This window comes from Stegostoma tigrinum, chromosome 3, assembly GCF_030684315.1.
Source record: "Stegostoma tigrinum isolate sSteTig4 chromosome 3, sSteTig4.hap1, whole genome shotgun sequence".
NCBI lineage: Eukaryota > Metazoa > Chordata > Chondrichthyes > Orectolobiformes > Stegostomatidae > Stegostoma > Stegostoma tigrinum.
In genome coordinates this window covers 135776155-135802512 of record NC_081356.1, presented here as the reverse complement: position 1 = coordinate 135802512, position 26358 = coordinate 135776155, and the positions used below count along the sequence as shown (strand labels likewise).

The 26358-nt window shown below is 53.0% G+C and overlaps 1 protein-coding gene across 2 annotated transcripts in view; it reads right to left on the bottom strand.

Moving 5' to 3' along the window:
* c7a (complement component 7a) overlaps positions 1-26358 on the bottom strand; it is a 56520-nt gene that overhangs the window by 15839 nt on the left and 14323 nt on the right. For both annotated transcript variants that reach the window (XM_059644964.1, XM_059644963.1), the window contains exons 8-11: positions 17920-18163; positions 11948-12061; positions 11253-11419; positions 564-795 (exon numbers count right to left, since the gene is read on the bottom strand). In XM_059644964.1, coding sequence (XP_059500947.1) covers positions 564-795; positions 11253-11419; positions 11948-12061; positions 17920-18163 — 757 coding nt within the window. The remainder of the gene's footprint in view (positions 1-563; positions 796-11252; positions 11420-11947; positions 12062-17919; positions 18164-26358) is intronic.

Genomic DNA, 26358 nt, shown 5'->3' with positions numbered 1-26358 from the left:
CCCCATGTATACCCCCTCATCACTGACCCTTCCCTCCCATTAATCCCCCTCCTACAGCCTCATGTATACCCCCCCATCACTGACCCTACCCCCCCATTAATCCCCCTCCTACAGCCCCATGTATACCCCCTCATCACTGACCCTTCCCTCCCATTAATCCCCCTCCTACAGCCCCATGTATACCCCCTCATCACTGACCCTACCCTCCATTTAATCCCTCTCCCACAGCCCAGTGTACCCTCTCCCCCCAATCACTTACCCTAACCACCCATTTAAACCCCCTCCCACAGCCCAGTGTACACGCTCCCCCCATCACTGACTCTATTATCACCAAGCTATCAACCCAAAGACGCAGTCCTGCTCAGGGATCCCAGGTTTGAACTCTGTTATGACAGAGTGTGATGATGACAGTGTAACTGTTGACAATAATTGGGATTAAGCTATCAGGTTCACCCAAATCCTTTAGAGAATGGGAGCTGTCATCTATCGGCAAAGCTACCCCATCATTCCTGCCCAGGTCTGTTTCAGTGCCAACTCTTAGCGTGAGGTGAATGGTCCGTTACCACTTTCCTGGTCCTGAGCGAGCACTCCTTTCTCACAGGCTACCCCGAAGGTATAAGGTTTACAGAAACACTGGCAGGAAGAGCCAACCACCACTGCCTGCCCATTATTCTGGCACGGCCTGCACTTGCAGGGATGTAACTCATCGATATATTGCTGAATCGCTCTACGCAGGTAATGCCTCTTCACCCCAGCACAGGGCACACCCTTCACCAGCTCATGGAGAGGAGCGAGCTGGAGGAGACACAACAGGACATCAGAAACTGCAGGGTCAGGGAGAACAGACCAGAGGATCAGAGAGTGTCAGAGTCAGAGATTAACATTCGCTTCGTGGGATCAACAGCCACCATTCCATCAGGTAACGGTGAAATTAAAACAGGGTCACTCAGGGAGCGCCGCACTGTCGGAGGGTCAGTACTGAGGGAGCGCCGCACTGTCGGAGGGTCAGTGCTGAGGGAGCGCCCCACTGTCGGAGGGTCAGTGCTGAGGGAGCGCCCCACTGTCGAGGGTCAGTACTGAGGGAGTGCCGCACTGTCGGAGGGTCAGTGCTGAGGGAGTGCAGCACTGTCGGAGGGTCAGTGCTGAGGGAGTGGGCACAGTCGGAGGGTCAGTGCTAAGGGAGGGCCGCACTGTCGGAGGGTCAGTGCTGAGGGAGCGCCGCACTGTCAGAGGGTCAGTGCTGAGGGAGCACCGCACTGTCAGAGGGTCAGTGCTAAGGGAGCGGGCACAGTCGGCGGGTCAGCACTGAGGGAGCGGGCACTGTCAGAGGATCAGTGCTGACGGAGCGCCGCACAGTCCGAGGGTCAGTGCTGAGGGAGCGGGCACTGTCGGAGGGTCAGCACTGAGGGAGCGGGCACTGTCAGAGGGTCAGTGCTAAGGGAGCGCCGCACTGTCGGAGGGTCAGTGCTGAGGAAGCGCCGCACTGTTGGAGGGTCAGTGCTGAGGGAGTGACCACTGTCGGAGGGTCAGTGCTGAGGGAGCACCCCACTGTCGGAGGGTCAGTGCTGAGGGAGCGCCACACTATCGGAGGGTCAGCGCTGAGGGAGCGCCCCACTTTTGGAGGGTCAGTGCTGAGGGAGTGCCCCACTGTCGGAGGGTCAGTACTGAGGGAGAGCCCCACTGTCGGAGGGTCAGTGCTGAGGGAGCGCCCCACTGTCGGAGGGTCAGTGCTGAGGGAGAGCCCCACTGTCGGAGGGTCAGTACTGAGGGAGTGCAGCACTGTCGGAGGGTCAGTGCTGAGGGAGTGGGCAGAGTCTGAGGGTCAGTGCTAAGGGAGCGCCGCACTGTCGGAGGGTCAGTGCTGAGGGAGTGGGCACTGTCGGAGGGTCAGTGCTGAGGGAGTGCTGCCCTGTCAGAGGGCAAATAGTGTAATAGAGTCAATCAATGCAGAAACAGAGACAATTCCGCCCAACACATCCACATCGACCAGGTTTCCCAAATTGAATTAGTCCCATTTGTGTTTTTGGCTCAGATCCCCCTAAATCTTTCCAACCCATGTACATCACCAAATGATTTTTAAATGTTGTACTTGTAACCAGCTTTAACACTTCCTCTAGCAGCTCATTCCATACACGCACCACCCTCTATCTGAAAAAGTTGTCCCTTAGGTCCGTTTTAAATCTTTCCCCTCTCACTGTAAACCGATGCCCATCTAGTGTTCGACTCCCCCACCCTGGGGACAGGACCTTGCCTATTCGCCTTATCGATTCCCCTCATGATTCCATAAACCACTCTGAGGTCATCCCTCAGCCTCCAATGCTCCACGAGAAAAGTCCCAACCTATCCACCCTCTCCTTAAAACACACACCCTCCAGCCTCGGTAACAGCTTTTTAAATCCTTTTGCACCCTTTCCAAATTAATAATAGCATTTCTATATCAGGGTGACCAGAGTTACATGTACCACCCTGTGTGTGAAAAATGTAGCCTTCCTAACGTCTTGTACAGACATCCCAACTCCAGTTCTCAGTGCTCTGACTAATACCGGCCAGTGTGCCACCACTTTCCAGGAACTATGTATCTGCACCCGTTGTTCTCTCTGGGCCTTCTCCATTAACTGTCTATGTGCTGCCTTGGCTTGCCTTTTCAAAATGCAACAGCTCACATGTATCTGAGTAAAGCTCCATTCCTTGGTATCTTGGACCAGTTGATCAAGATTCCATTGTACTATTGAACAACCTTCCTCACAGCCCACCACACACCAACTTTGGTGCCATCTGCAAACTCTCTAACCAGGCCTCCAGTATTCACATCCAAATTGTTTATATAAAGGTGCAGTGGACCCAGCGCCAGTCCTTGCAGCACACCGCTGATCACAGGCCCCCAGTCTGAGTAAACAATCCCTTGTTCGCTCCACACTGCCCTCCAACCCCACCACACCCGGCACCTTCCCCTGCAACCGCAGGAAATGCTACACTTGTCCCCACACCTCCTCCCTCACCCCCATCCCAGGCCCCAAGATGACTTTCCACGTTAAGCAGAGGTTCACCTGCACATCTGCCAATGTGGTATACTGCATCCACTGTACCCGGTGTGGCATCCTCTACATCGGGGAAACCAAGCGGAGGCTTGGGGACTACTTTGCAGAACACCTCCGCTCGGTTCACAATAAGCAACTGCACCTCCCAGTCGCGAACCATTTCCACTCCCGCTCCCATTCTTTAGACGACATGTCCATCATGGGCCTCCTGCCGTGCCACAATGATGTCACCCAAAGGTTGCAGGAACAGCAACTCATATTCCGCCTGGGAACCCTGCAGCCCAATGGTATCAATGTGGACTTCACCAGTTTCAAAATCTCTGCTTCCCCTACTGCATCCCTAAACCAGCCCAGTTCATCCCCTCCCCACATTGCACCACACAACCAGCCCAGCTCTTCCCCTCCACCCACTGCATCCCAAAACCAGTCCAACCTGTCCCTGCCTCCCTAACCTGTTCTTCCTCTCACCCATCCCTTCCTCCCACCTCAAGCTGCACCTCCATTTCCTACCTACTACCTCATCCCGCCTCCTTGACCTGTCCATCTTCCCTGGACTGACCTATCCCCTCCCTACCTCCCCACCTATACTCTCCTCTCCACCAATCTTCTTTTCTCTCCATCTTCGGTCCGCCTCCCCCTCTCTCCCTATTTATTCCAGAACCCTCACCCCATCCCCCTCTCTGATGAAGGGTCTAGGCCCGAAACGTCAGCTTTTGTGCTCCTGAGATGCTGCTTGGCCTGCTGTGTTCATCCAGCCTCACATTTTATTATCTTGGATTCTCCAGCATCTGCACTTCCCATTATCACCTCCACCATCACCTTCTGTTTCCGACCTTCAAGCCGTTTTTCTCTCCAATTGGCTAGCTCCTCCTGGATCCCATGTGATCCAACATTACCAAACAATCTTTTATGTGGCACCTTGTCAAAAGCCTTGCGAACGTCCATGCAGACAATGTCTAGCACTCTGCCTTCATCAATCTGCTTGACCATCTCTTCAAAATACTCAATAAAGTTAGTGAGAAACAATTCCCCCACACACCAAGCCACGCTGACTATCCCGGGTCAATCCTTCCCTTTCCAAACGGATGTAGACCATGGCTCTTAGAATCCCCTCCAATAACTTACCCACCAGTGACATCAGGCTCATCAGTCTATGGTTCCCTGGATTCTCCTTGCAGCCTTAATTAAATGTCATCACATTATCCACCCTCCAGTCTTCCAGCACCTCACCCGTGGCTGTCGATGGTACAAACCTCTCAGCAAGGGGCCCCAGCAATCTCTTCCCTCCCTTCCCACAATGTCCTGGGATACAGTTGATCTGGTCCTGGAGACTAATCTAACTTCATGCACTTTAAGACTTCCAGCACATCCTCTTCTGTAACATGGACTCTTCGACACATTGCAATTCGTTTCCCTGAGTCCCTTAGATTCCACTTCTTTCTCCACTGTAAATGCTGAGGTGAAACATTCATTTAGAATCTCTCCCATTTCCTGTGGCACCAAACATCGACAGCTTCAGTGATCTTTAAGGGGCCCCATTCTCTCCCTGGTTACTGTTTTGCTCTTGAAATACAAGTAGAAGATCTTTGGGTTCTCCTTAACTTTATCTGCTGAGGGTAACTCACTGCCACATCTCTTCTGGGCATCCACCTTGAAGAAAAGAGACAGTAGGAGCGGCAGATGCTGGAGAATCTGAGATAACAAGGTGCGGGGCTGGATGAACGCAGCAGGACAAGCAGCATCTCAGGAGCACAAAAGCTGACGTTTCGGGCCGAGACCCTTCATCAGAGAGGGGGATGGGGTGAGGGAACTGGAATAAATAGGGAGAGAGGGGGAGGCGGACCGAAGATGGAGAGAAAAGAAGATAGGTGGAGAGAGTATAGGTGGGGAGGTAGGGAGGGGATAGGTCAGTCCAGGGAAGACGGACAGGTCAAGGAGGCGGGATGAGGTAGTAGGTAGGAAATGGAGGTGCGGCTTGACGTGGGAGGAAGGGACGGGTGAGAGGAAGAACAGGTTAGGGAGGCAGAGATAGGCTGGGCTGGTTTTGGGATGCAGTGGGGGGAGGGGACGAGCTGGGCTGGTTTTGGGATGCAGTGGGGGGAGGGGACGAGCTGGGCTGGTTTTGGGATGCAGTGGGGGAAGGGAAGATTTTGAAGCTGGTGAAGTCCAAATTGATACCATTGGGCTGCAGGGTTCCCAAGCGGAATATGAGTTGCTGTTCTTGCAAACCTCCCTCGACCTCTTCAGCTCCAACTTCCATCGAGACATCAATCGCCTCAACCTCTCCACCCCTCTCACCCGCTCCAACCTCTCCTCCGCAGAACAGGCAGCCCTCCGCTCCCTCCGCTCCAACCCCAACCTCACCATCAAACCCGCAGACAAGGGTGGCGCAGTGGTAGTATGGCGCACTGACCTCTACGTCACCGACGCCAAATGCCAACTCTCCGACAACACCTCCTACCACCCCCTTGATCATGACCCCACCCCCGAGCACCAAACCATCATCTCCAACACCATCCATGACCTCATCACCTCAGGGGTCCTCCCACCCACAGCCTCCAACCTCATTGTTCCCCAACCCCGCATGGCCCATTTCTATCTCCTTCCCAAAATCCACAAACCTGCCTGCCCTGGTCGACCCATTTTCTCCGTCTGCTCCTGCCCCACCGAACTCATCTCCACCTATCTGGACTCCATTTTCTCCCCTTTGGTCCAGGAACTCCCTACCTACGTCCGTGACACCACCCACGCCCTCCACCTCCTCCAGAACTTCCAATTCCCTGGCCCCCAACACCTCATTTTCACCATGGACGGCCAGTCCCTATACACCTGTATTCCTCATGCAGATGGACTCAAGGCCCTCTGCTTCTTCCTGTCCCGCAGGCCCGACCAATCTTCCTCCACCGACACCCTCATCTGCCCAGCCGAACTTATCCTCACCCTCAACAACTTCTCTTTCGATTCCTCCCACTTCCTACAGACAAAGGGGGTGGCCATGGGTACCCGCATGGGCCCCAGCTATGCCTGCCTCTTTGTAGGTTACGTGGAACAGTCCCTCTTCCGCACCTACACAGGCCCCAAACCCCACCTCTTCCTCCGTTACATTGATGACTGTATCGGCGCCGCCTCTTGCTCCCAAGAGGAGCTCGAACACTTCATCCACTTCACCAACACCTTCCGCCCCAACCTCAAGTTCACCTGGGCCATCTCCAACACATCCCTCACCTTCCTAGACCTCTCTGTCTCCATCTCAGGCAACCAGCTAGAAACTGATGTCCATTTCAAGCCCACTGACTTCCACAGCCACCTAGAATACACCTCCTCCCACCCACCCTCCTGCAAACATTCCATCCTCTATTCCCAATTTCTTCGCCTCTGCTGCATCTGCTCCCAGGATGAGGCATTCCACTCCCGCACATCCCAGATGTCCACATTCTTCAAGGACCGCAACTTTCCCCCTGCAGTGGTCGAGAATGCCCTTGACCACGTCTCCCGCACTTCCCGCGCACATCCCTCAAACCCCGCCCCCGCCACAACCGCCCCAAGAGGATCCCCCTCATTCTCACATACCACCCCATCAACCTCTGGATACAACACATCATCCTCCGACACTTCCGCCATCTACAATCCGACCCCACCACCCAAGACATTTTTCCATACCCACCCTTGTCTGCTTTCCGGAGAGACCACTCTCTCCGGGACTCCCTTAACCGCTCCACATTCCCCTCCAGCCCCACCACACCCGGCATCTTCCCCTGCATCCACAGGAAGTGCTACACTTGCCCCCAAACCTCCTCCCTCACTCCCATCCCAAGCCCCAAGATGACTTTCCATATTAAGCAGATGTTCACCTGCACATCCCCCTCTCTGATGAAGGGTCTCGGCCCAAAACGTCAGCTTTTGTGCTCCTGAGATGCTGCTGGGCCTGCTGTGTTCATCCAGCCTCACATTTTATTATCTTGGATTCTCCAGCATCTGCAGTTCCCATTATCACTGATAAATTTTAAACTCACTGCGAAGCCTCTTCCAGGGATGCCTAACCTGAAGAAGTTACCCTCCTCCCTCCGGACCAACCTCAGGGAATCTCTCACCCACTGCATCTCTCTTGTTCGGTCTGCCTCCCCCTCTCTCCCTATTTAGTCCAGAACCCTCACCCCATCCCCCTCTCTGATGAAGTGTCTCGGCCCGAAACATGAGCTTTTGTGCTCCTGAGATGCTGCTGGGCCTGCTGCGTTCATCCAGCCTCACATTTTATCATCTGCCAATGTGGTATACTGCATCCACTGTACCCGGTGTGGCTTCCTCTACATTGGGGAAACCAAGCGGAGGCTTGGGGACCGCTTTGCAGAACACCTCCACTCGGTTCGCAATAAACAACTGCACCTCCCAGTCGCGAACCATTTTAACTCCCCCTCCCATTCCTCAGATGACATGTCCATCATGGGCCTCCCGCAGTGCCACAATGATGCCACCCAAAGGTTGCAGGAACAGCAACTCATATTCCGCTTGGGAACCCTGCAGCCCAACGGTATCAATGTGGACTTCACAAGCTGCAAAATCTCCCCTTCCCCCACTGCATCCCAAAACCAGCCCAGTTCGTCCCCTCCCCCCACTGCACCACACAACCAGCCCAGCTCGTCCCTGCCTCCCTAACCTGTTCTTCCTCTCACCCATCCCCTCCTCCCACCCCAAGTCGCACCTCCATCTCCTACCTACTAACCTCATCCCAGCTCCTTGACCTGTCCGTCTTCCCTGGACTGACCTATCCTCTCCCTACCTCCTCACCTATACTCTCCTCTCCACCTATCTTCTTTTCTCTCCATCTTCGGTCCACCTCCCCCTCTCTCCCTATTTATTCCAGAACCCTCCCCCCATCCCCCTCTCTGATGAAGGGTCTAGGCCTGAAACGTCAGCTTTTGTGCTCCTGAGATGCTGCTTGGCCTGCTGTGTTCATCCAGCTCCACACTTTGTTATCTTAAGCTTTCAGGGAATCTCTGTTTCTCTATCTCATGTCCCCTTTTACCCTCCTGAATTCCCACTTTGCTGTACTCCAGCATCCCCTACACTCCTCAAGGGATTCACCTGATCCCAGCTGCCGAGACTTGACCTGTGCTTCTCTCCTTATCCTGTCCAGAGCCTCATCATCTCCAGTCTTTTCTCTTTTATCCATTCACAAGATAAAGGGTGTCACTGGCAATGCAGCATTTATTGCCCATCCCTAATTGCCCAAGGGGCAGTTAAGAGATAATCATATTGCTCTGGGTCTGGAGTCACATGTAGACCAGACCAGGTAAGGATGGCAGTGTTCTTCCCTCAAGGACATGAGTGAACCAGGTGGGTTTTTCTCACCAATCAACGATGGATTCATGGCCATTAATAGATTCCCCAGGCTAGATATTAATTGAATTCGAATTCCACTTTGATTTGAACCTGTGTCTCCAGAACATTATCTGGATCTCTGGGTTAACAGTCCAGCGATACTAATCGCCTTCCCCATTACATCCAGGATTCCCTGCTCCTGCCAGCCGTGCCCTTCACACAACAGTAACAGGCTGGCCCTGAACTCCAGTTATCCCACTTTTCAAACCCTCTCATTCACTGGACATCCCTTTACCTGCCAACAGCCTCCCCCATTCATCCTCTCCCACCCTCCCCAACTTTTCAGAGATCCTGTCCAATACTATCAAAAATGACCTTGCCCCAGTTTAGAGCTTTAACTTGTGGACGAGGACTATCTTTTTCCATCACAGTTTTAAAACTAATAGAATTATGGTCACTGCTCCCAAAGTGCCCCCCCACTGACACCACTGACACCTCAGTCACCTGCCCTGCTGTATTTCCCAAGAGGAGGTCTGGTTTAGCTCCTTCTCTAATGGGTACATCTATATGTTGCTGAGAAAGTTTTCTTGAACGAACTGAACAAATTCCTCTCAACCAAAGCTCGTAACACGACGGCAGATCCAGCCCATGTTTAGAAAGTTAAAATCCCTGGCTATTACAATCCTATTCTTCTCACAGCTTTCTGAGACTTCCTTACATATTTCCTTGTCAAATTCACACTGGCTACCTGGTATCCGGTCGTACGGTGCCATTACCCACACCTGGAAAATCGTGTGCAGTTTTCTGAGGAAGAATGCTGTTGTTCTCGAGGGAGTGCAGCGAAGGCTTTCCAGGCTGATTTCGGGAATGGAGGAGAGATTGACTGGGTTGGGATTGTTTTCGCTGGAGCTCAGACAAATGAGGGGGGGATCTCACAGACTTATAAAATTCTAACAGGACTGGACAGGGTAGATGCACGGAGAGAGTGTTCCCAATGGTGGGTGTGTCCACAACCAGGGGCCACAGTCTGAGGATTCAGGGTCGACCATTCAGGACAGAGATGAGAAGATACTTCATCACCCAGAGAGCGGTGAGCCTGTGGAATGTTTTGCCACAGGAAGTAATTGATGCCAAAAATTGAATGTATTCAATAGATAAAGCGACTAGATATAGCACTTAGGGCAAATGGGATCAGAGGTTATGGGGAAAGAGCAGGTTGAGGGTATTGGGTTAGATGATCAGCCATGATTGTGATGGATGGTGGAGCAGGCTCGAAGGGCTGAATGTTCTCATCCTGCTCCTATTTTCTGTGTTTCTATATTTCTGTGTAAAATGATCACCTACTTTCCTAATTCTCAGTTCCACCCACAGGTCAATCCCTCAGGAATATCCTCCTGAATCATAGCAGTGATGTTTTCCCTCATCAAAAACATTGCTCCCCTCCTCTCTTGCCTCTCCAGCTATATCCTTCCCACAGGATCTGTACTGCGGAACATTGTGGAGCCAGACCTGTGCCCCCCTCAGACATGTTCCTGTACTATCTGTGATATCCCGGTCCCACGTTCCCATCGTGTTCCTGTAATATCTGTGATATCCCGGTCCCATGTTCCCATCGTGTTCCTGTAATATCTGTGATATCCCGGTCCCACGTTCCCATCGTGCTCCTGTAATATCTGTGATATCCCGGTCCCACGTTCCCATCATGTTCCTGTAATATCTGTGATATCCCGGTCCCACGTTCCCATCATGTTCCTGTAATATCTGTGATATCCCGGTCCCACGTTCCCATCGTGTTCCTGTAATATCTGTGATATCCTGGTCCCACGTTCCCATCGTGTTTCTGTAATATCTGTGATATCCCAGTCCCACGTTCCCATCGTGTTCCTGTAATATCTGTGATATCCCAGTCCCATGTTCCCATCGTGTTTCTGTAATATCTGTGATATCCCGGTCCCACGTTCCCATCGTGTTCCTGTAATATCTGTGATATCCCGGTTCCATGTTCCCATCATGTTCCTGTAATATCTGTGATATCCCGATCCCACGTTCCCATCCAGTCCCTGAGTCCATCTGCCTCACCTGTCAGGCCTCCTGCATCAAAATAAATACAGTTTAATTCATCAGTTTTCCCTCATTCTCTGCCATCCTCTCGACAGCGTTACCTTCTTAATTTTTTCACTTATCTTCTGTGCCAGCCTTAACCTTCTCTCTTGTCTCACTACAGCTCAGGGTCCCACGTCCTCCTGCCAATCTAGTTTAACCCTTCCCGAGTAGCCCTCGCAAATCCCCCCACCAGGATACTGGAGCACCCCCACCAACCCCCCATGGTCTGAAAACCTGACTCCCTGCCCCCTGCTCCAACTCCTCAGCCGCTGCCCTCCTATTCCAACAGCATGTGGTACCGGGCATTTTCCGCGATTACTGCCCTTCAGGTTCTGTTTCTAAACCTGCTGCCTAACTCCCTGTGCTGACTCTGCAGGGTCACATCCCTTTTTCTCCTAATGGCATTGTTACCAATGTGTACAATGACCTCTCGTTGCTCACACTCCCTTTTGAGAGAGAGTGCTGTCACTGCTCTGAGATGCCACTGAGCCTGGCACCGTTGTGGGGAGGGGGGTCAGCATACTGTCCTGGGGTCCCGCTCACAGCCATCAAAGCAATCTGTGCCCCTCGCTACAGAGTTCCCTGATGTTTGGATGGGCCTTACTCTATCTTACAGCAGAGCCACACACGTTGGGACAGACATGGCTTCAACAGTGACCCTCAGGCAGAGCAACCCTCGGCCCCCAGCATTTGCACATTCTGACTCATCACACTCTGAACTGAGACGGTATTGTTTACAGAGGAACAGGTCACAGTTTGGAGCCTCCCATATCATGGCTTATAACCTCTGACCTTTTGGTTAATGATGACAGGGTACTCCTTCACTGATGCAGCCCATCGCTGATACACCTCGCTGTTGGCCTGGGGGTCCCGCACGTTGATCAGGCTCAGAGCGGCCACAAATGCTGGGCGGCCCCCTCGTGTTGAAGACAAACCACGCATCTGCCCAGAGGATCCACCTTCACAAATGGGAAATGTCACACCGTGTAGGAAAGGCTCAGCGCTGAGGGAGAGCCGCGGTGTCGGAGGATCAGTGCTGAGGGAGCGCCGCACTGTCGGAGGGTCAGTGCTGAGGGAGCGGGCACTGTCGGAGGGTCAGTGCTGAGGGAGCGGGCACTGTCGGAGGGTCAGTGCTGAGGGAGAGCCGCAGTGTCGGAGGGTCAGTACTGAGGGAGCGGGCACTGTCGGAGGGTCAGTGCTGAGGGAGCGGGCAGTATTGGAGGCTCAGTGCTGAGTGAGCGGGCACTGTCAGAGGGTCAGTGCTGAGGGAGTGGGCACTGTCGTAGGGTCAGTGCTGAGGGAGCGCCGCACTGTCGGAGGGTCAGTCCTGAGGGAGCACCGCACTGTTGGAGGGTCAGTGCTGCGGAAGTGGGCACTGTCGGAGGGTCAGTGCTGAGGGAGCGGGCACTGTCGGAGGGTCAGTGCTGGCGGAGTGCTGGGGAATGTTTATCTGGTCTACAAGATGCAATAGCTGAACACTCTCTTACCCATCGCTGTTCTCAGTGCCTCATTGTATTGCTCACATTTAGACTCTTCATAACTAATGAAAATGAAGTTGAATGATGTTTCTGAACAACTTGAACTGTGCATTGTCGAAAAATCTGAAAAAGAACAGTGAGGATATGAGGGATAGTAGGAACTGCAGATGCTGGCGAATCTGAGATAACACGGTGTAGAGCTGGATGAACACAGCAGGCCAAGCAGCATCAAGAGCAGGAAAGCCGACATTTCAGGTCGAGATTCTTCTTCACAAATTGGGGAGGGGGTTCTGAAACACATAGGGAGCGAGGGGGATGCTGGTCGAAGGTGGATAGAGGAGAAGATAGGTGGCGAGGATACAGACAGGTAAAGAGGGGGGGATGGAGCCTGTAAAGATATGTGTAGGTGGGGAGGTAGGGAGGGGATAGATCAGTCCGGGGAGGACAGACAGGTCAAGGGGGCAGGATGAGGTTAGTAGGTAGGAGATGGAGGTGCGGCTTGAGGTGGGAGGAAGGAGGATGCGTGGGAGGAAGAACAGGTTCGGGAAGCGGAGACAGGCTGGGCTGGTTTTGGGATGCAGTGGGTGGAGGGGACAAACTGGGCTGGTTTTGGGATGCAGTGGGTGGAGGGGATGAGCTGGGCTGGTTGTGTGGTGCAGTGGGGGGAGGGGACGAACTGGGCTGGTTTAGGGATGAGGTGGGGGGAGGGGAGATTTTGAAGCTGGTGCAGTCCACATTGATGCCATTGGGCTGCAGGGTTCCCAAGCGGAATATGAGTTGCTGTTCCTGCAACCTTCGGGTGGCATCATTGTGGCACTGCAGGAGGCCCATGATGGACATGTTATCTGAGGAATGGGAGGGGGAGTGGAAATGGTTAGCGACTGGGAGGTGCAGTTGTTTATTGCGAACCGAGCGGAGGTGTTCTGCAAAGCGGTCCCCAAGCCTCCGCTTGGTTTCCCCAATGTAGAGGAAGCCACACCGGGTACAATGGATACAGTATACCACATTGGCAGATGTGCAGGTGAACCTCTGCTTAATGTGGAATGTCATCTTGGGGCCTGGGATAGGGGCGAGGGAGGAGGTGTGGGGGCAAGAGTAGCATTTCCTGCGGTTGCAGGGGAAGGTGCCGGGTGTGGTGGGGTTGGAGGGCAGTGTGGAGCGAACAAGGGAGTCACGGAGAGAGTGGTCTCTCTGGAAAGCAGACAAGGGTGGGGATGGAAAAATATCTTGGGTGGTGGGGTCGGATTGTAAATGGCGGAAGTGTCGGAGGATGATGCGTTGTATCCAGAGGTTGGTGGGGTGGCGTGTGAGAACGAGGGGGATCCTCTTTGGGCGGTTGTGGCGGGGGCGGGGTGTGAGGGATGTGTTGCAGGAAATGCGGGAGACGCGGTCAAGGGCGTTCTCGACCACTGACCGGGGGAAGTTGCGATCCTTGAAGAACGAGGACATCTGGGATGTGCGCGAGTGGAATGCCTCATCCTGGGAGCAGATGCGGCAGAGGCGGAGGAATTGGGAATAGGAGATGGAATTTTTGCAGGAGGGTGGGTGGGAGGAGGTGTATTCTAGGTAGCTGTGGGTGTCGGTGGGCTTGAAATGGACATCAGTTACAAGCTGGTTGCCTGAGATGGAGACTGAGAGGTCCAGGAAGGTGAGGGATGTGCTGGAGATGGCCCAGGTGAACTGAAGGTTGGGGTGGAAGGTGTTGGTGAAGTGGATGAACTGTTTGAGCTCCTCTTGGGAGCACGAAGCGGCGCCGATACAGTCATCAATGTACCGGAGGAAGAGGTGAGGTTTGGGACCTGTGTAGGTGCGGAAGAGGGACTGTTCCACGTAACCTACAAAGAGGCAGGCATAGCTGGGGCCCATGCGGGTGCCCATGGCCACCCCCTTTGCCTGTAGGAAGTGGCAAGGAAGTGAGGTTAGTTTTGCTCAGTGAGAAGGTGCACACCACCAGGAGGGAGACATCCCGCTTGGAGTGAGACACAGCCCACGTGAGACCGTATTCCTGACATTGGGAGGCAATGTTCAGGAAGTAACGCGATGTCGTTGATACTTGCATTGGACTCAAGATTAGGAATCCTTTAAAAACCAGCAGAGGCTAACTAACACATCAGTTTGGGGGCAGAATATGAAACATGAGAGCAAGCCAACTCGTAACACAAAGTAAGATTGCAAGAGGTTTTTTTTGATGTCTAAAAGGTAAGAGAGAGGCAAGAGTGGACATTGGGCTGTTGGTAAATGGGGCTGGAGCGGTATTTCTGGGGAACAAAGAAACGAACGGAATCGGTATTTTACATCAGTTTTCAAGGTGGCAGACACCAGCAACAGAACTTGCAGAGAGTCAGGAGCAGAGGTGAGTGCCGTGGCCAGCGCTCGGGCGAAAGCTTTTCCACCACCTCCACGCTTATTTCTTTAACCCTCCATCCACTGGCCCTTTCTCCCGACTCCAACACACCCCCTCCTCCTGGACACCACCCCCAGGCCGCCTTCCGTCTCTCGACCTCTTCATCTCCAGATGGCATCACAACATTGATCACTTCAACCTCGCCACCCCTCTCACCCACTCCAACCTCTCCCCCGTAGAACAGGCAGCCCTCCGCTCCCTCCGCTCCAACCCCAACCTCACTATCGAACCCACAGCCAAGGGTGGCGCAGTGGTAATATGGCGCACTGCCCTCTACATCGCCAAGGCCAGATGCCAACTCTCCGACACCACCTCCTACCGCCCCCTCGATCATGACCCGACCCCCGAGCACCAAACCATCATCTCCAACACCATCCATGACCTCATCACCTCAGGGGACCTCCCACCCACAGCCTCCAACCTCATTGTTCCCCAACCCCGCACGGCCCGTTTCTATCTCCTTCCCAAAATCCACAAACCTGCCTGCCCTGGTCGACCCATCGTCTCAGCCTGCTCCTGCCTCACCAAACTCATCTCCACCTATCTGGACTCCATTTTCTCCCCTTTGGTCCAGAACTCCCTACCTACATTTGTGACACCATCCACGCCCTCCACCTCCTCCAGAACTTCCAATTCCCTGGCCCCCAGCACCTCATTTTCACCTTGGGCGTCCAGTCCCTATACACCTGCATTCCCCATGTAGATGGCCTCAAGGCCCTCCGCTTCGTCCTGTCCTGCAGGCCCAACCAGTCCTCCAGCGCCACACTGTCGGAGGGTCACTGCTGAGGGAGTGGGCACTGTCAGAGGGTCATGCTGAGGGAGCACCACACTATCGGGGGGTCAGTGCTGAGGGAGTGGGCACTGTTGGAGGGTCAGTGCTGACGGAGCAGGCACTGTCAGAGGGTCAGTGCTGAGGGAGCACCGCACTGTCAGAGGGTCAGCGCTGAGGGAGTGTGCACTGTCGGAGGGTCAGTGCTGAGGGAGCGGGCACTGTTGGAGGGTCAGCGCTGAGGGAGTGGGCACTGTCGGAGGGCCAGTGCTGAGGGAGTGGGCACTGTTGGAGGGTCAGTGCTGAGGGGGTGGGCACTGTTGGAGGGTCAGTGCTGACGGAGCAGGCACTGTCAGAGGGTCAGTGCTGAGGGAGCACCGCACTGTCAGAGGGTCAGCGCTGAGGGAGTGTGCACTGTCGGAGGGTCAGTGCTGAGGGAGCGGGCACTGTTGGAGGGTCAGCGCTGAGGGAGTGGGCACTGTCGGAGGGTCAGTGCTGAGGGAGCACCTCACTATCGGAGGGTCAGTGCTGAGGGAGTGGGCACTGTCGGAGGGTCAGTGCTGATGGAGTGGGCACTGTTGGAGGGTCAGTTCTGAAGGAGCGGGCACTGTCAGAGGGTCAGTGCTGAGGGAGCACCGCACTGTCAGAGGGTCAGGGCTGAGGGAGCGGGCACTGTTGGAGGGTCAGCGCTGAGGGAGTGGGCACTGTCGGAGGGTCAGTGCTGAGGGAGCACCTCACTATCGGAGGGTCAGTGCTGAGGGAGTGGGCACTGTTGGAGGGTCAGTGCTGAGGGAGCGGGCACTGTCAGATGGTCAGTGCTGAGGGAGTGGGCACTGTTGGAGGGTCAGTGCTGAGGGAGTGGGCACTGTCAGAGGGTCAGTGCTGAGGGAGCGGGCACTGTCAGAGGGTCAGTGCTGAGGGAGCGGGCACTGTCGGAGGGTCAGTGCTGAGGGAGCGGGCACTGTCAGAGGGTCAGTGCTGAGGGAGCACCGCACTGTCGGAGGGTCAGCGCTGAGGGAGTGTGCACTGTCGGAGGGTCAGTACTGAGGGAGCGGGCACTGATGGAGGGTCAGCGCTGAGGGAGTGGGCACTGACGGAGGGTCAGTGCTGAGGGAGCACCACACTATCAGAGGGTCAGTGCTGAGGGAGTGGGCACTGTCGGAGGGTCAGTGCTGAGGGAGTGGGCACTTTTGGAGGGTCAGTGCTGAGGGAGCGGGCACTGTCAGAGGGTCAGTGCTGAGGGAGTGGGCACTGTTGGAGGGTCAGTGCTGAGGGAGTGCCACACTGTCGGAGGGTCAGTGCTGAGGGAGCGGGCACTGTCGGAGGGTCAGTGCTGAGGGAGGGCCGCACTGTCGGTGGGTCAGTGCTGAGGGAGTGGGCACTGTCGGAGGGTCAGTGCTGAGGGAGCGCCGCACTGTCGGAGGGTCAGTGCTGAGGGAGTGGGCACTGTCGGAGGGTCAGTGCTGAGGGAGCGGGCGCTGTCGAAGGGTCAGTGCTGAGGGAGCACCGCAGTGTCAGAGGGTCAGTGCTGAGGGAGCGGGCACTGTCGGAGGGTCAGTGCTGAGGGAGGGCCGCACTGTCGGAGGGTCAGTGCTGAGGTAGCGGGCACTGTCGGATGGTCAGTGCTGAGGGAGTGGGCACTGTCGGAGGGTCAGTGCTGAGGGAGTGGGCACTGTCGGAGCGTCAGTGCTGAGGGAGCGGGCACTGTCGGAGGGTAAGTGCTGAGGGAGCACCGCACTGTCGGAGGGTCAGCGCTGAGGGAGTGGGCACTGTGGGAGGGTCAGTGCTGAGGGAGCGGGCAGTGTCAGACGGTCAGTGCTGAGGGAGCACCACACTGTCAGATGGTCAGCGCTGAGGGAGTGTGCACTGTCGCAGGGTCAGTGCTGAGGGAGCGGGCATCGTCGGAGGGTCAGTGCTGACGGAGCGGGCACTGTCGGAGGGTCAGTGCTGAGGGAGCACCGCACTGTCGGAGGGTCAGCGCTGAGGGAGTGGGCACTGTTGGAGGGTCAGTGCTGAGGGAGCGGGCACTGTCAGAGGGTCAGTGCTGAGGGAGCACCGCACTGTTGGAGGGTCAGCGCTGAGGGAGTGGGCACTTTTGGAGGGTCAATGCTGAGGGAGTGGACACTGTCAGAGGGTCAGTGCTGAGGGAGCGGGCACTGTGAGAGGGTCAGTGCTGAGGGAGCACCGCACTGTCGGAGGGTCAGTGCTGAGGGAGTGGGCACTGTCGGAGGGTCAGTGCTGAGGGAGCGCCGCACTGTCGGAGGGTCAGTGCTGAGGGAGTGGGCACTGTCGGAGGGTCAGTGCTGAGGGAGTGGGCACTGTCGGAGGGTCAGTGCTGAGGGAGCACCGCAGTGTCAGAGGGTCAGTGCTGAGGGAGCGGGCACTGTCGGAGGGTCAGTGCTGAGGGAGCGGGCACTGTCGGAGGGTCAGTGCTGAGGGAGTGCCGCACTGTCGGAGGGTCTGTGCTGAGGGAGCGCCGCACTGTCGGAGGGTCAGTGCTGAGGGAGCGGGCACTGTCGGAGGGTCAGTGCTGAGGGAGCGGGCACTGTCAGAGGGTCAGTGCTGAGGGAGTGGGCACTGTCGGAGCGTCAGTGCTGAGGGAGTGGGCACTGTCGGAGGGTCAGCGCTGAGGGACACTGAACTGTCATCATTAGGCCCCTATTGTAACGACAATGACGCCCCCTCCCCCCCACTGACCCCCACCACAGTGCCTGTCTTTCGTACACTTTCACGTTGCATGTACTGCATGCTGCTGGGCTCCTGGGATGCCGTGAGGTGCTACCAGAATGCAGTGTTTGTTTGTTTTACCTGCTTTGCTCATCTTGTCCTTGTCCACCATGAAGAGCATGCTGTACTTCCCACCCAGAGCCCCCTTGCGGAGGTAATGGGTGCCATACAGTTCAATCACCCGCCGGTACGCTCTGTAATCATAGACGGCTGGCAGCTGCATCAGGTCCCTGTGGAAGGAGCTGGGAATCTGCAGCTTATCGGGACGACTGTTGGAGAACTGTGCCACCTCCACCTCATTCTCAATGGTCAGGTAGGTCTGCTCCTGTGGGCGAGATCAACAACTGGCTCAGGCAGGCCTGGGAGATATAACCCCCCTCCCCTGGGCAGGGCAACGGGCTGCAACAGAATGCTGGGCCTCCAACTTACAGCTGGAGGGGTATTAAGAAGGTGTGGGGGCAGAGGGGCGAGAGTGGGATTAGTCTGGGCATTGTACTAGACCACAAGACCATCGGAAATAGCAACAGAGGAGGCCATTCAGCCCCTCAAGCTTGCTCTGCCATTCTGTAGGATCATGGCTGATCTGACATTCTTCACATTCACTTTCCTGCCCTTTCACCATAACTTTTGATTCCCTGACTGATCAAGAATCTATCTCATCCTTAAATATACACGGGGAATCTGCCCCACAACTCTCAATGGCAAGGAGATCCAAAGACTCACAACCCTCAGGGAGAAACAACTCCTCCTCATCTCAGTCTTAAATTGGTGCCCCTCTATTCTGTCGCTGTGCCCTCTGGTTCTAGGTTCTCCCATGAGGGGAGACATCCTCTCAGCATTCACCCTGTCACGTCTTTTTCAATGAGATCACCTGTCTCTCTTCTAATTCCCAGGGAGTAGAGTGCCAGCATGTTTAACCTTTGCTTATAAGGCAGTCCCTCCATCCCAGGGACATCCCAGTGAAACTTCTCTGAACAGCCTCCAATGAATTAATATTTTTTCCTTAAATAAGGGACCAAACCTGCTCTCAGTACGTCAGATATAGTCTCAGCAGCACCTTATACTGTCTTCCCTCTCTTATACTGCTTCATCAGTGACCTTTCCTCCACCATAAGGTTAAAAGTGGGGATGTTCCCCCAGATTGTACAATGTTCAGCACCACTTGTGACTCCTCAGATACTGAAGCAGTCCACGTTCAAATGCAGAGATAATGGAAACTGCAGATGCTGGAGAATCCAAGATAATAAAATGTGGAGCTGGATGAACACAGCAGGCCAAGCAGCATCTCAGGAGCACGAAAGCTGACGTTTCGGGCCTAGACCCTTCATCAGAGGCCTCTGATGAAGGGTCTAGGCCCGAAACGTCAGCTTTCGTGCTCCTGAGATGCTGCTTGGCCTGCTGTGTTCATCCAGCCTCACATTTTAGTATCACGTTCAAATGCAACAAGATCTGGACAATACCCAGGCTTGGGCTGACAAGTGGAAGTGAAATTCGCGCCACACGAATGCCAGGCTGTGACCATCACCAACAAGAGACAATCTAACCACTGCCCCTCGATATTCAATGGTGTTACCATCACTGAATCCCCCCACTGGGGGGATACCATTGGGTATCCCTGGGGGTTACCATTGATCAGAAACTCAACTGGACTCACCACATAAACACAGGGACTAATAGAGCAGGCCAGAAGCTGGGAATACTGCGGTGAGTAACTCACCTCCTGACTCCCCAAAGCCTGTCCCACCATCTACAAGGCACAAGTCAGGAGTGTGATGGGATACTCCCCACTTGCCTGGATGGGTGCAGCCCCAACAACACTCAAGAAGCTCGACACCATCCAGGACAAAGCAGCCGCTTGATTGGCACCACATCCACAAGGATCCACTCCCCCCACCACCGACACTCAGTAGCAGCAGTGTGTACCATCTACAAGATGCACTGCAGAGATTCACCAAAGATCCTCAGACAGCACCTTCCAAACCCACGACCACTTCCATCTAGAAGGACAAGGGCAGCAGATACATGGGAACACCACCCCCTGCATGTTCCCCTCCAGCTGGTAAAATGGAGAGAGTTCAAGAAAGATTTATAAGGATGCTGCCGGGGGCAGAGGGTTTGAGACATAAGGGAGGGACGAACAGGCCTGGGTTTGTTAACATGGAGCGTTGGAGGTTAAAGGGTGATCGTATGGAGGTTTATAAAATCATGAGAGGCCAAGGTCTTCTCCCCATGGAGTCCAAAACTAGAGGAGCATAGATTTATGGTGAGAGGGGAAAGATTTAAAACGGATCTAAGGGGCAACTGTTTCATGCAGAGGGTGGTGTGTATACAGGAGAAGAGGAAGGGGTGGAGGCTGGTACAATTACAGCATCTGAAAGGCCTGTGAATAAGAAGGGCTCAGAGGGATAGACTCATACAGTGCAGAAACCGACCCTTCAGTTCAACTTGTCCATGCCAACCAGGTATTCCAAACTGACCTCGTCCCATTTGGCTGGTGTTTGGCCCATATCCCTCTGAACCTTTCCTGTCCATGTGTCTGGTTGTGAGGGATATAGGCCAAATGCTGGCAAATGGGACCAGGTCAGATTGGGAGGTCGGGTCAGTGCAAACGAAGGGTCTGTTTCTGTGCTGTGTGACTCTGAGGGGCTCACCATTCTGAGGTGGAACTATATCGCTGTTCCATCAGTGTCACTGGGTCAAAATCCTGGAATTCCCTCCGTAGGGGCATTGTGGATCAACCCAAAGCACATGGACTGCAGTGGTTCGAGAAGGCAGCTCACCCCCACCTTCTCACGGGGCAATAAATGCTGGACCAGCCAGTGAGACCAAATAAAAAATATTTCAACCCCATTGAAAGATTAATTGAAAGGAAAGTGGAAACCTATCTAAGGATTAAGAAACAGAAATCAAACAAGCCCCTGAGGAAAAGAGAGAAAGCAGAAAAGAACTTAAACAAGGAATTTCAGAAGGTTTGAAGGGGTGGTGAAATGTCCTTGGCAAGGCAGATTCAGGAGAACAGCAAGGCAGTTCATACATGCATAAGAAGCAACTGGGTAGCAAGGGAACGGGTATGTTCATTCAAGGACAAAGGAGGGAATTAATGCATGGAGCCAGAGGGAGTCAGTGATGCTGTAAGACATGCCAATATTAAGAAGGAGGTGGTGTCGGGTGTCTTGAAAAACATCAGAGTGGTTAAGCCCCAGGGCCTTAGAGAATCAGTCCCAGGGGCCTGACAGCGGCAAGGGAGGAGATTTCTGGGTCCTTGACAGAGATCTTTGCATCCCCTTTAGCCACGGGACAGGTCCCAGAAGACTGGAGAATAGCCATTGTTGTTCCATTGTTTAAGAAGGGCAGCAGGGATAATCCAGGAAATTACAGGCCAATGAGCCTTACATCAGTAATAGGGAAATTATTGGAGAAGCTTTTTAGGGACAGGATTTATTCTTATTTGGAGAACAGTCAATTTATTGGGGATAGTTAGCGTGGCTTTATGAAGGGGAGGTCTTGCCTCACAAAGTTGATTGAATTTTTAGAGGAAGTGACAAAGTTGATCAATGTGGGCAGGGCATCAATGTGGTCCGTGTGGGCTTTACTGAAACATTTAACAAGACCCTCATGGCAGGATGGTCTGGAAGTTTAAGTCACATGAGCTCCACAGTGAGTCAGTAAGCTGGATGCAGAAATGGCTTGGTCATAGAAGACAGAGGGTCGTCGTGGAGGGGTGTTTTTCTGACCAGTGGCATTCCACAAGGATCAGTGCTGGGACCTCTTGTTCATAATATATATAAATGATTTGGATGAAAAATGTCATTGGTCTGATTCGTAAGTTTGCAGATGAAATGAAAATTGGTGGAGTTATGGATAGTGAGGAAAGTTGTCAAAGGATACAGCAGGATATAGACCAGTTGGAAAATTGGGCAGAGAAATGGCAGATGGAGTTTGATGTGGGCAAGTATGAGGGGATGCATCTTGGGAGGTCAAATGCAAGAAGAAAGTATATAGTAAATGGCAGTGCCCTTCGGAGCATTGACATACAGAGGGATCTCGGAGTACAAGCCCATAGCTCCCTGGAAGTGGCAGCACAAGTGGGTAAGGTGGTAAAGAGGGCGTATGGCAGATTTGCCTCCATTGGTTGGGGCATTGAGTATAAATGTTGGCGAGTCATGTTACAGCTGTAGAAGACTTTAGTTCAGCCAGATCTGGCTATTATGTGCCGTTCTGGTTGCCACACTCTAGGAAGGATGGGGATGCTGTGGAGACGGTGCAGAAGAAGTTTATCAGGACGTTGCCTGGGATGGAGGGTATTAGCTGGAAGGAGAGGTTGGACAAACTTGGATTGTTTTTGCTGGATTGGGTGGATATTCAGTCTTTTCCCCAGGGTGGGAATGTCAAATGTTAGAAGACATTGAGGTGAGAAGGGGAAAGTTTAAAGGAAAATGTGCGAGGCAAGTTTTTTTACACAGAGCATATAGGTGCCGGGAATATGGCACCGGCGGGGTGTGGGCGAAGCAGATACAATAGCAATGCTTAAAGATAATCGGTCAGACACATGAAAAGGTAGCGAGAAGAGGGATATGGACCATGTGTATATAAAAGCAGGGATGTACTACTGAGGCTTTTTAAGGCCCTGGCGAGGCCACATTTGGAGTACTGTGCGCAGTTTTGGGCCCCATATCTCAGGAAATATGTACTGGCCCTGAAGTGGGTACAGAGGAGGTTCACGAGAATGGTCCCAGGAATGGAAAGCTTAACATGTGAGGAGTGTTTGAGGGCTCTGGGACTATACTCATTGGAGTTTAGAAGGATGTGGGGGGATCTAATTGAAACTTACAGAATACTGAATGGCCTGGACAGAGTGGATGTTGGAAAGATGATTCCATTGGTAGGAGAGACTAGGACCTGAGGGCACAGCCTTAGAGTAAAGGGAAGACCTTTTAGAACGGAGATAAGGAGAAACTTCTTCAGCCAGAGAGTGGTGAATCTATGGAATTCACTGCCACAGAAGGCTGTGGGGGCAGGTCATTGAGTACATTTAAAACTGAGATAGACAGGCTCTTGATTATCAAGGGGACCTAGGGTTACAGGGAGAAAGTGGGAGGAACTCATTAGCCATGATTGAATGGTAGAGCAGACTCGATGGGCTGAATGGCCTAATTTTTGCTCCTATGTCTTCGGGTGTTATGGTCTTAGATAGGATTAGATTAGAATGTCACCATAACCAGTACATACTTATTGGGCCGAAGGGCCTGTTCCCACGCTGTACTGTTCTGTGTTCCGTATTCTATGAAATAAGGGTCGGTATTCCATTAGCCTCCCTGATCACCGGCTGCACCCTGTGTATTAGCCTCTGGGTTCCATGCTCCAAGTCCCCCTTGTGTTACAGCTTTCTGTAGTATTTCTCCATTTAAATAATATTCTGTTCTTTTGTTCTCCCTTCCAAAATTTCTCCCTTCGCATTTTTTCCAAATTATATTCCATTTTTGCCAACCTTTTGACCACTTACTTCATCAATCAATACCCCTCTGTAAACTGCCTGCATCCCCCTCACTACCTGCTTTCCCATCTATTTTTATCCTGTTTTCAGATTTAGCTAAAGGACACTCACCTCCTTCCACCAAGTCATTAATATACTGTAAACAGCTGCGGTCCGTGGAACTCCACTGCTCACATATTGTCAAACTGGAAATGAACCCTCATCCCCACTCACTCCAGCCCGTTCACCAGCTCGCTGTCCAGGCCATTATACTGTGGCTTCTTCTGACTCAACCTTCCGAGAGGAGCCTTGTCAAATGCCCTTTGGAAATCCAAATACAACAGACAGGTTCCCTCTATCCATTCTACTTGGGACTTCATTAAAAAAAACTCCAATAAGTTAGTCAGATTTAATTTCCCTTTCATGAAGCCATGCTGATTCGATGTTCTATATTCTATGAAATAACGGTCAATAATCCATTAGCCTCCCTGGTTACCTGCTGCACCCCCTGTGCTAGTTTCTGGGTTCCATGCCCCAAGTCCCCACTGTGTTGGCAATCCTTGTGTATCAATCTGAAAAAGGTAGCTTACATTTTCAGCAGGTACGAGAGAAGGCAAGTCAAAAGCTGGCATTTAGTCCAGGGGAATGGATAAAAACTTTCCAAATGTTTTGTAATTACTTCCTTAATAATTGAATCTAATACTTTTCCAACTATAGATATTAAGTTAGTCAACCTTTAGTTTCCTACTCCTTGCCTCCCTTCCTTTTTGAATTGGGCGTCATATAAGCAGTTTCACGATCCTCTATTACTTCTCCAGCATCCGATAAATTTTGGAAAATTACGGCCAATGCACCTATTATCCTCGGATGCAAGCTATTGGATCCCAGGGACCTAACTATTGTTAGCCCAGTTAATTTGCCTAATACTACTTCCCCAGTGATGGCCCTAAATTCCTCACTTATGTAGAGTGGCATTTGATGTCTCAGTGATTAGCACTGCTGCCTCACAGTATTGTGGACCCAGGTTCAATTCCAGCCTCAGGCAACTGTCTGTGTGGAGTTTGCAGGTTCTCCCAGTGTCTGCATGGGTTTCCTCCCATTCCGTGAGATGTGCAGGTTAGGTGGATTAACGGTGATAAATGCAGGGTCACAGGGATGGGCTGGGCTACAGTGGAGGGCCAGTACTGACTCAATGGGTTGAAAAACCTGCTTCCACAGGGATTCTATGACGTTCGTTAACATTAGTGAGATGTTCAAAATACCTTCTTCGGAGTGACCCTAACCGACAACCTGTCCCCGATTTCCCACGTAGATGTGATAGTCAGGAAGGTACAACAACACCTCTCCTTCCTCAGGCAGCTCAGGAAATTTGCCAAGTCCATAAGGACCCTCACCACCTTCTACAGATGCCCCGTTGAAAACATACTGTCTGGGTGTATAACGGCCTGGAACGGCAACCGCTCTGCTCAGGAGCGTGAGAAACTACAGAAGGTGGTGTACACATCCCAGACCATCACAGGAGCCAACCTTCCATCCATGGGCTCCACTTACACGGCTCACTGCCACAGAAAGGCGGCCAACATCATCAAAGACCCATCGCACCCCGGTAATGATCTCCCACAGCCTCTTCCATCAGGCTGAAGGTACAGAATCCTGAACACACACACCAGCAGGTTCAGGAACAGTCTCTTCCCGGCTGTTATCAGACTGATGGATGGTCTCTCTAATTTCAAACGATGCTGATCTTAGTGAGTTTTGAGAAGATTTGTAACATTGCTAACATTGATCTCACTTAGTGCATGCCCTGTCTAATGTAACCCGTAAGCCTCTGCCTAAGTCTTTTTGATCTGTACACACTCGCTTACTACCTTCTGCCTGTATTGCTCGTAAAGAAAGCTTTTCACTGTATTTCAGCGTATGTCAGAATCAATCAATCTCTGTAAAGGTTGATACAAAATACCTCGTTAACTCCCCTGCCATCTTCTTCTTCCCCATAACCATCTCCCAGATTGATTTTCTGAGGGACCTCCACTCACTTTGTCTCCCTTCCTGTTTTATATATTTATAGACATAAAAATATCTTTTTGCTCCTTTGCTGGATTCTAAATAGATCCCAGACTTGGGGAGCAGAGAGGGGCAGGGAGGGTCACACAGTGAGGGGGGCAGTGGGATTAGACTGAGTGGGGTATTAAAGGGAGCGGGGAGTGAGGGGGAGAGCGGGATTAGACTGAGTGGGGTATTAAAGGGAGCGGGGAGTGAGGGAAGGGTGGGATTAGGCTGAGTGGGGTATTAAAGGGAGCGGGGAGTGAGGGGGAGAGTGGAATTAGACTGGGTGGGATATTAAAGGGAGCGGGGAGTGAGGGGAGAGTGGGATTAGACTGAGTGGGGTATTAAAGGGAGCGGGGAGTGAGGGGGAGAGCGGGATTAGACTGGGTGGGATATTAAAGGGAGCAGGGAGTGAGGGGGAGAGCGGGATTAGACTGGGTGGGATATTAAAGGGAGCGGGGAGTGAGGGGGAGAGTGGAATTAGACTGGGTGGGATATTAAAGGGAGCGGGGAGTGAGGGGAGAGTGGGATTAGACTGAGTGGGGTATTAAAGGGAGCGGGAAGTGAGGGGGAGAGCGGGATTAGACTGGGTGGGATATTAAAGGGAGCGGGGAGTGAGGGGGAGAGCGGGATTAGACTGGGTGGGATATTAAAGGGAGCGGGGAGTGAGGGAGAGAGCGGGATTAGACTGGGTGGGATATTAAAGGGAGCGGGGAGTGAGGGAAGAGTCGGATTAGACTGAGTGGGGTATTAAAGGGAGCGGGGAGTGAGGGAGAGAGCGGGATTAGACTGAGTGGGGTATTAAAGGGAGCGGGGAGTGAGGGAAGAGTGGGATTAGACTGAGTGGGGTATTAAAGGGAGCGGGGAGTGAGGAGGAGAGCGGGATTAGACTGAGTGGGGTATTAAAGGGAGCGGAGACTGAGGGGAAGGGTGGAATTAGACTGAGTGGGGTATTAAAGGGAGCGGGGAGTGAGGGGGAGAGCGGGATTAGACTGAGTGGG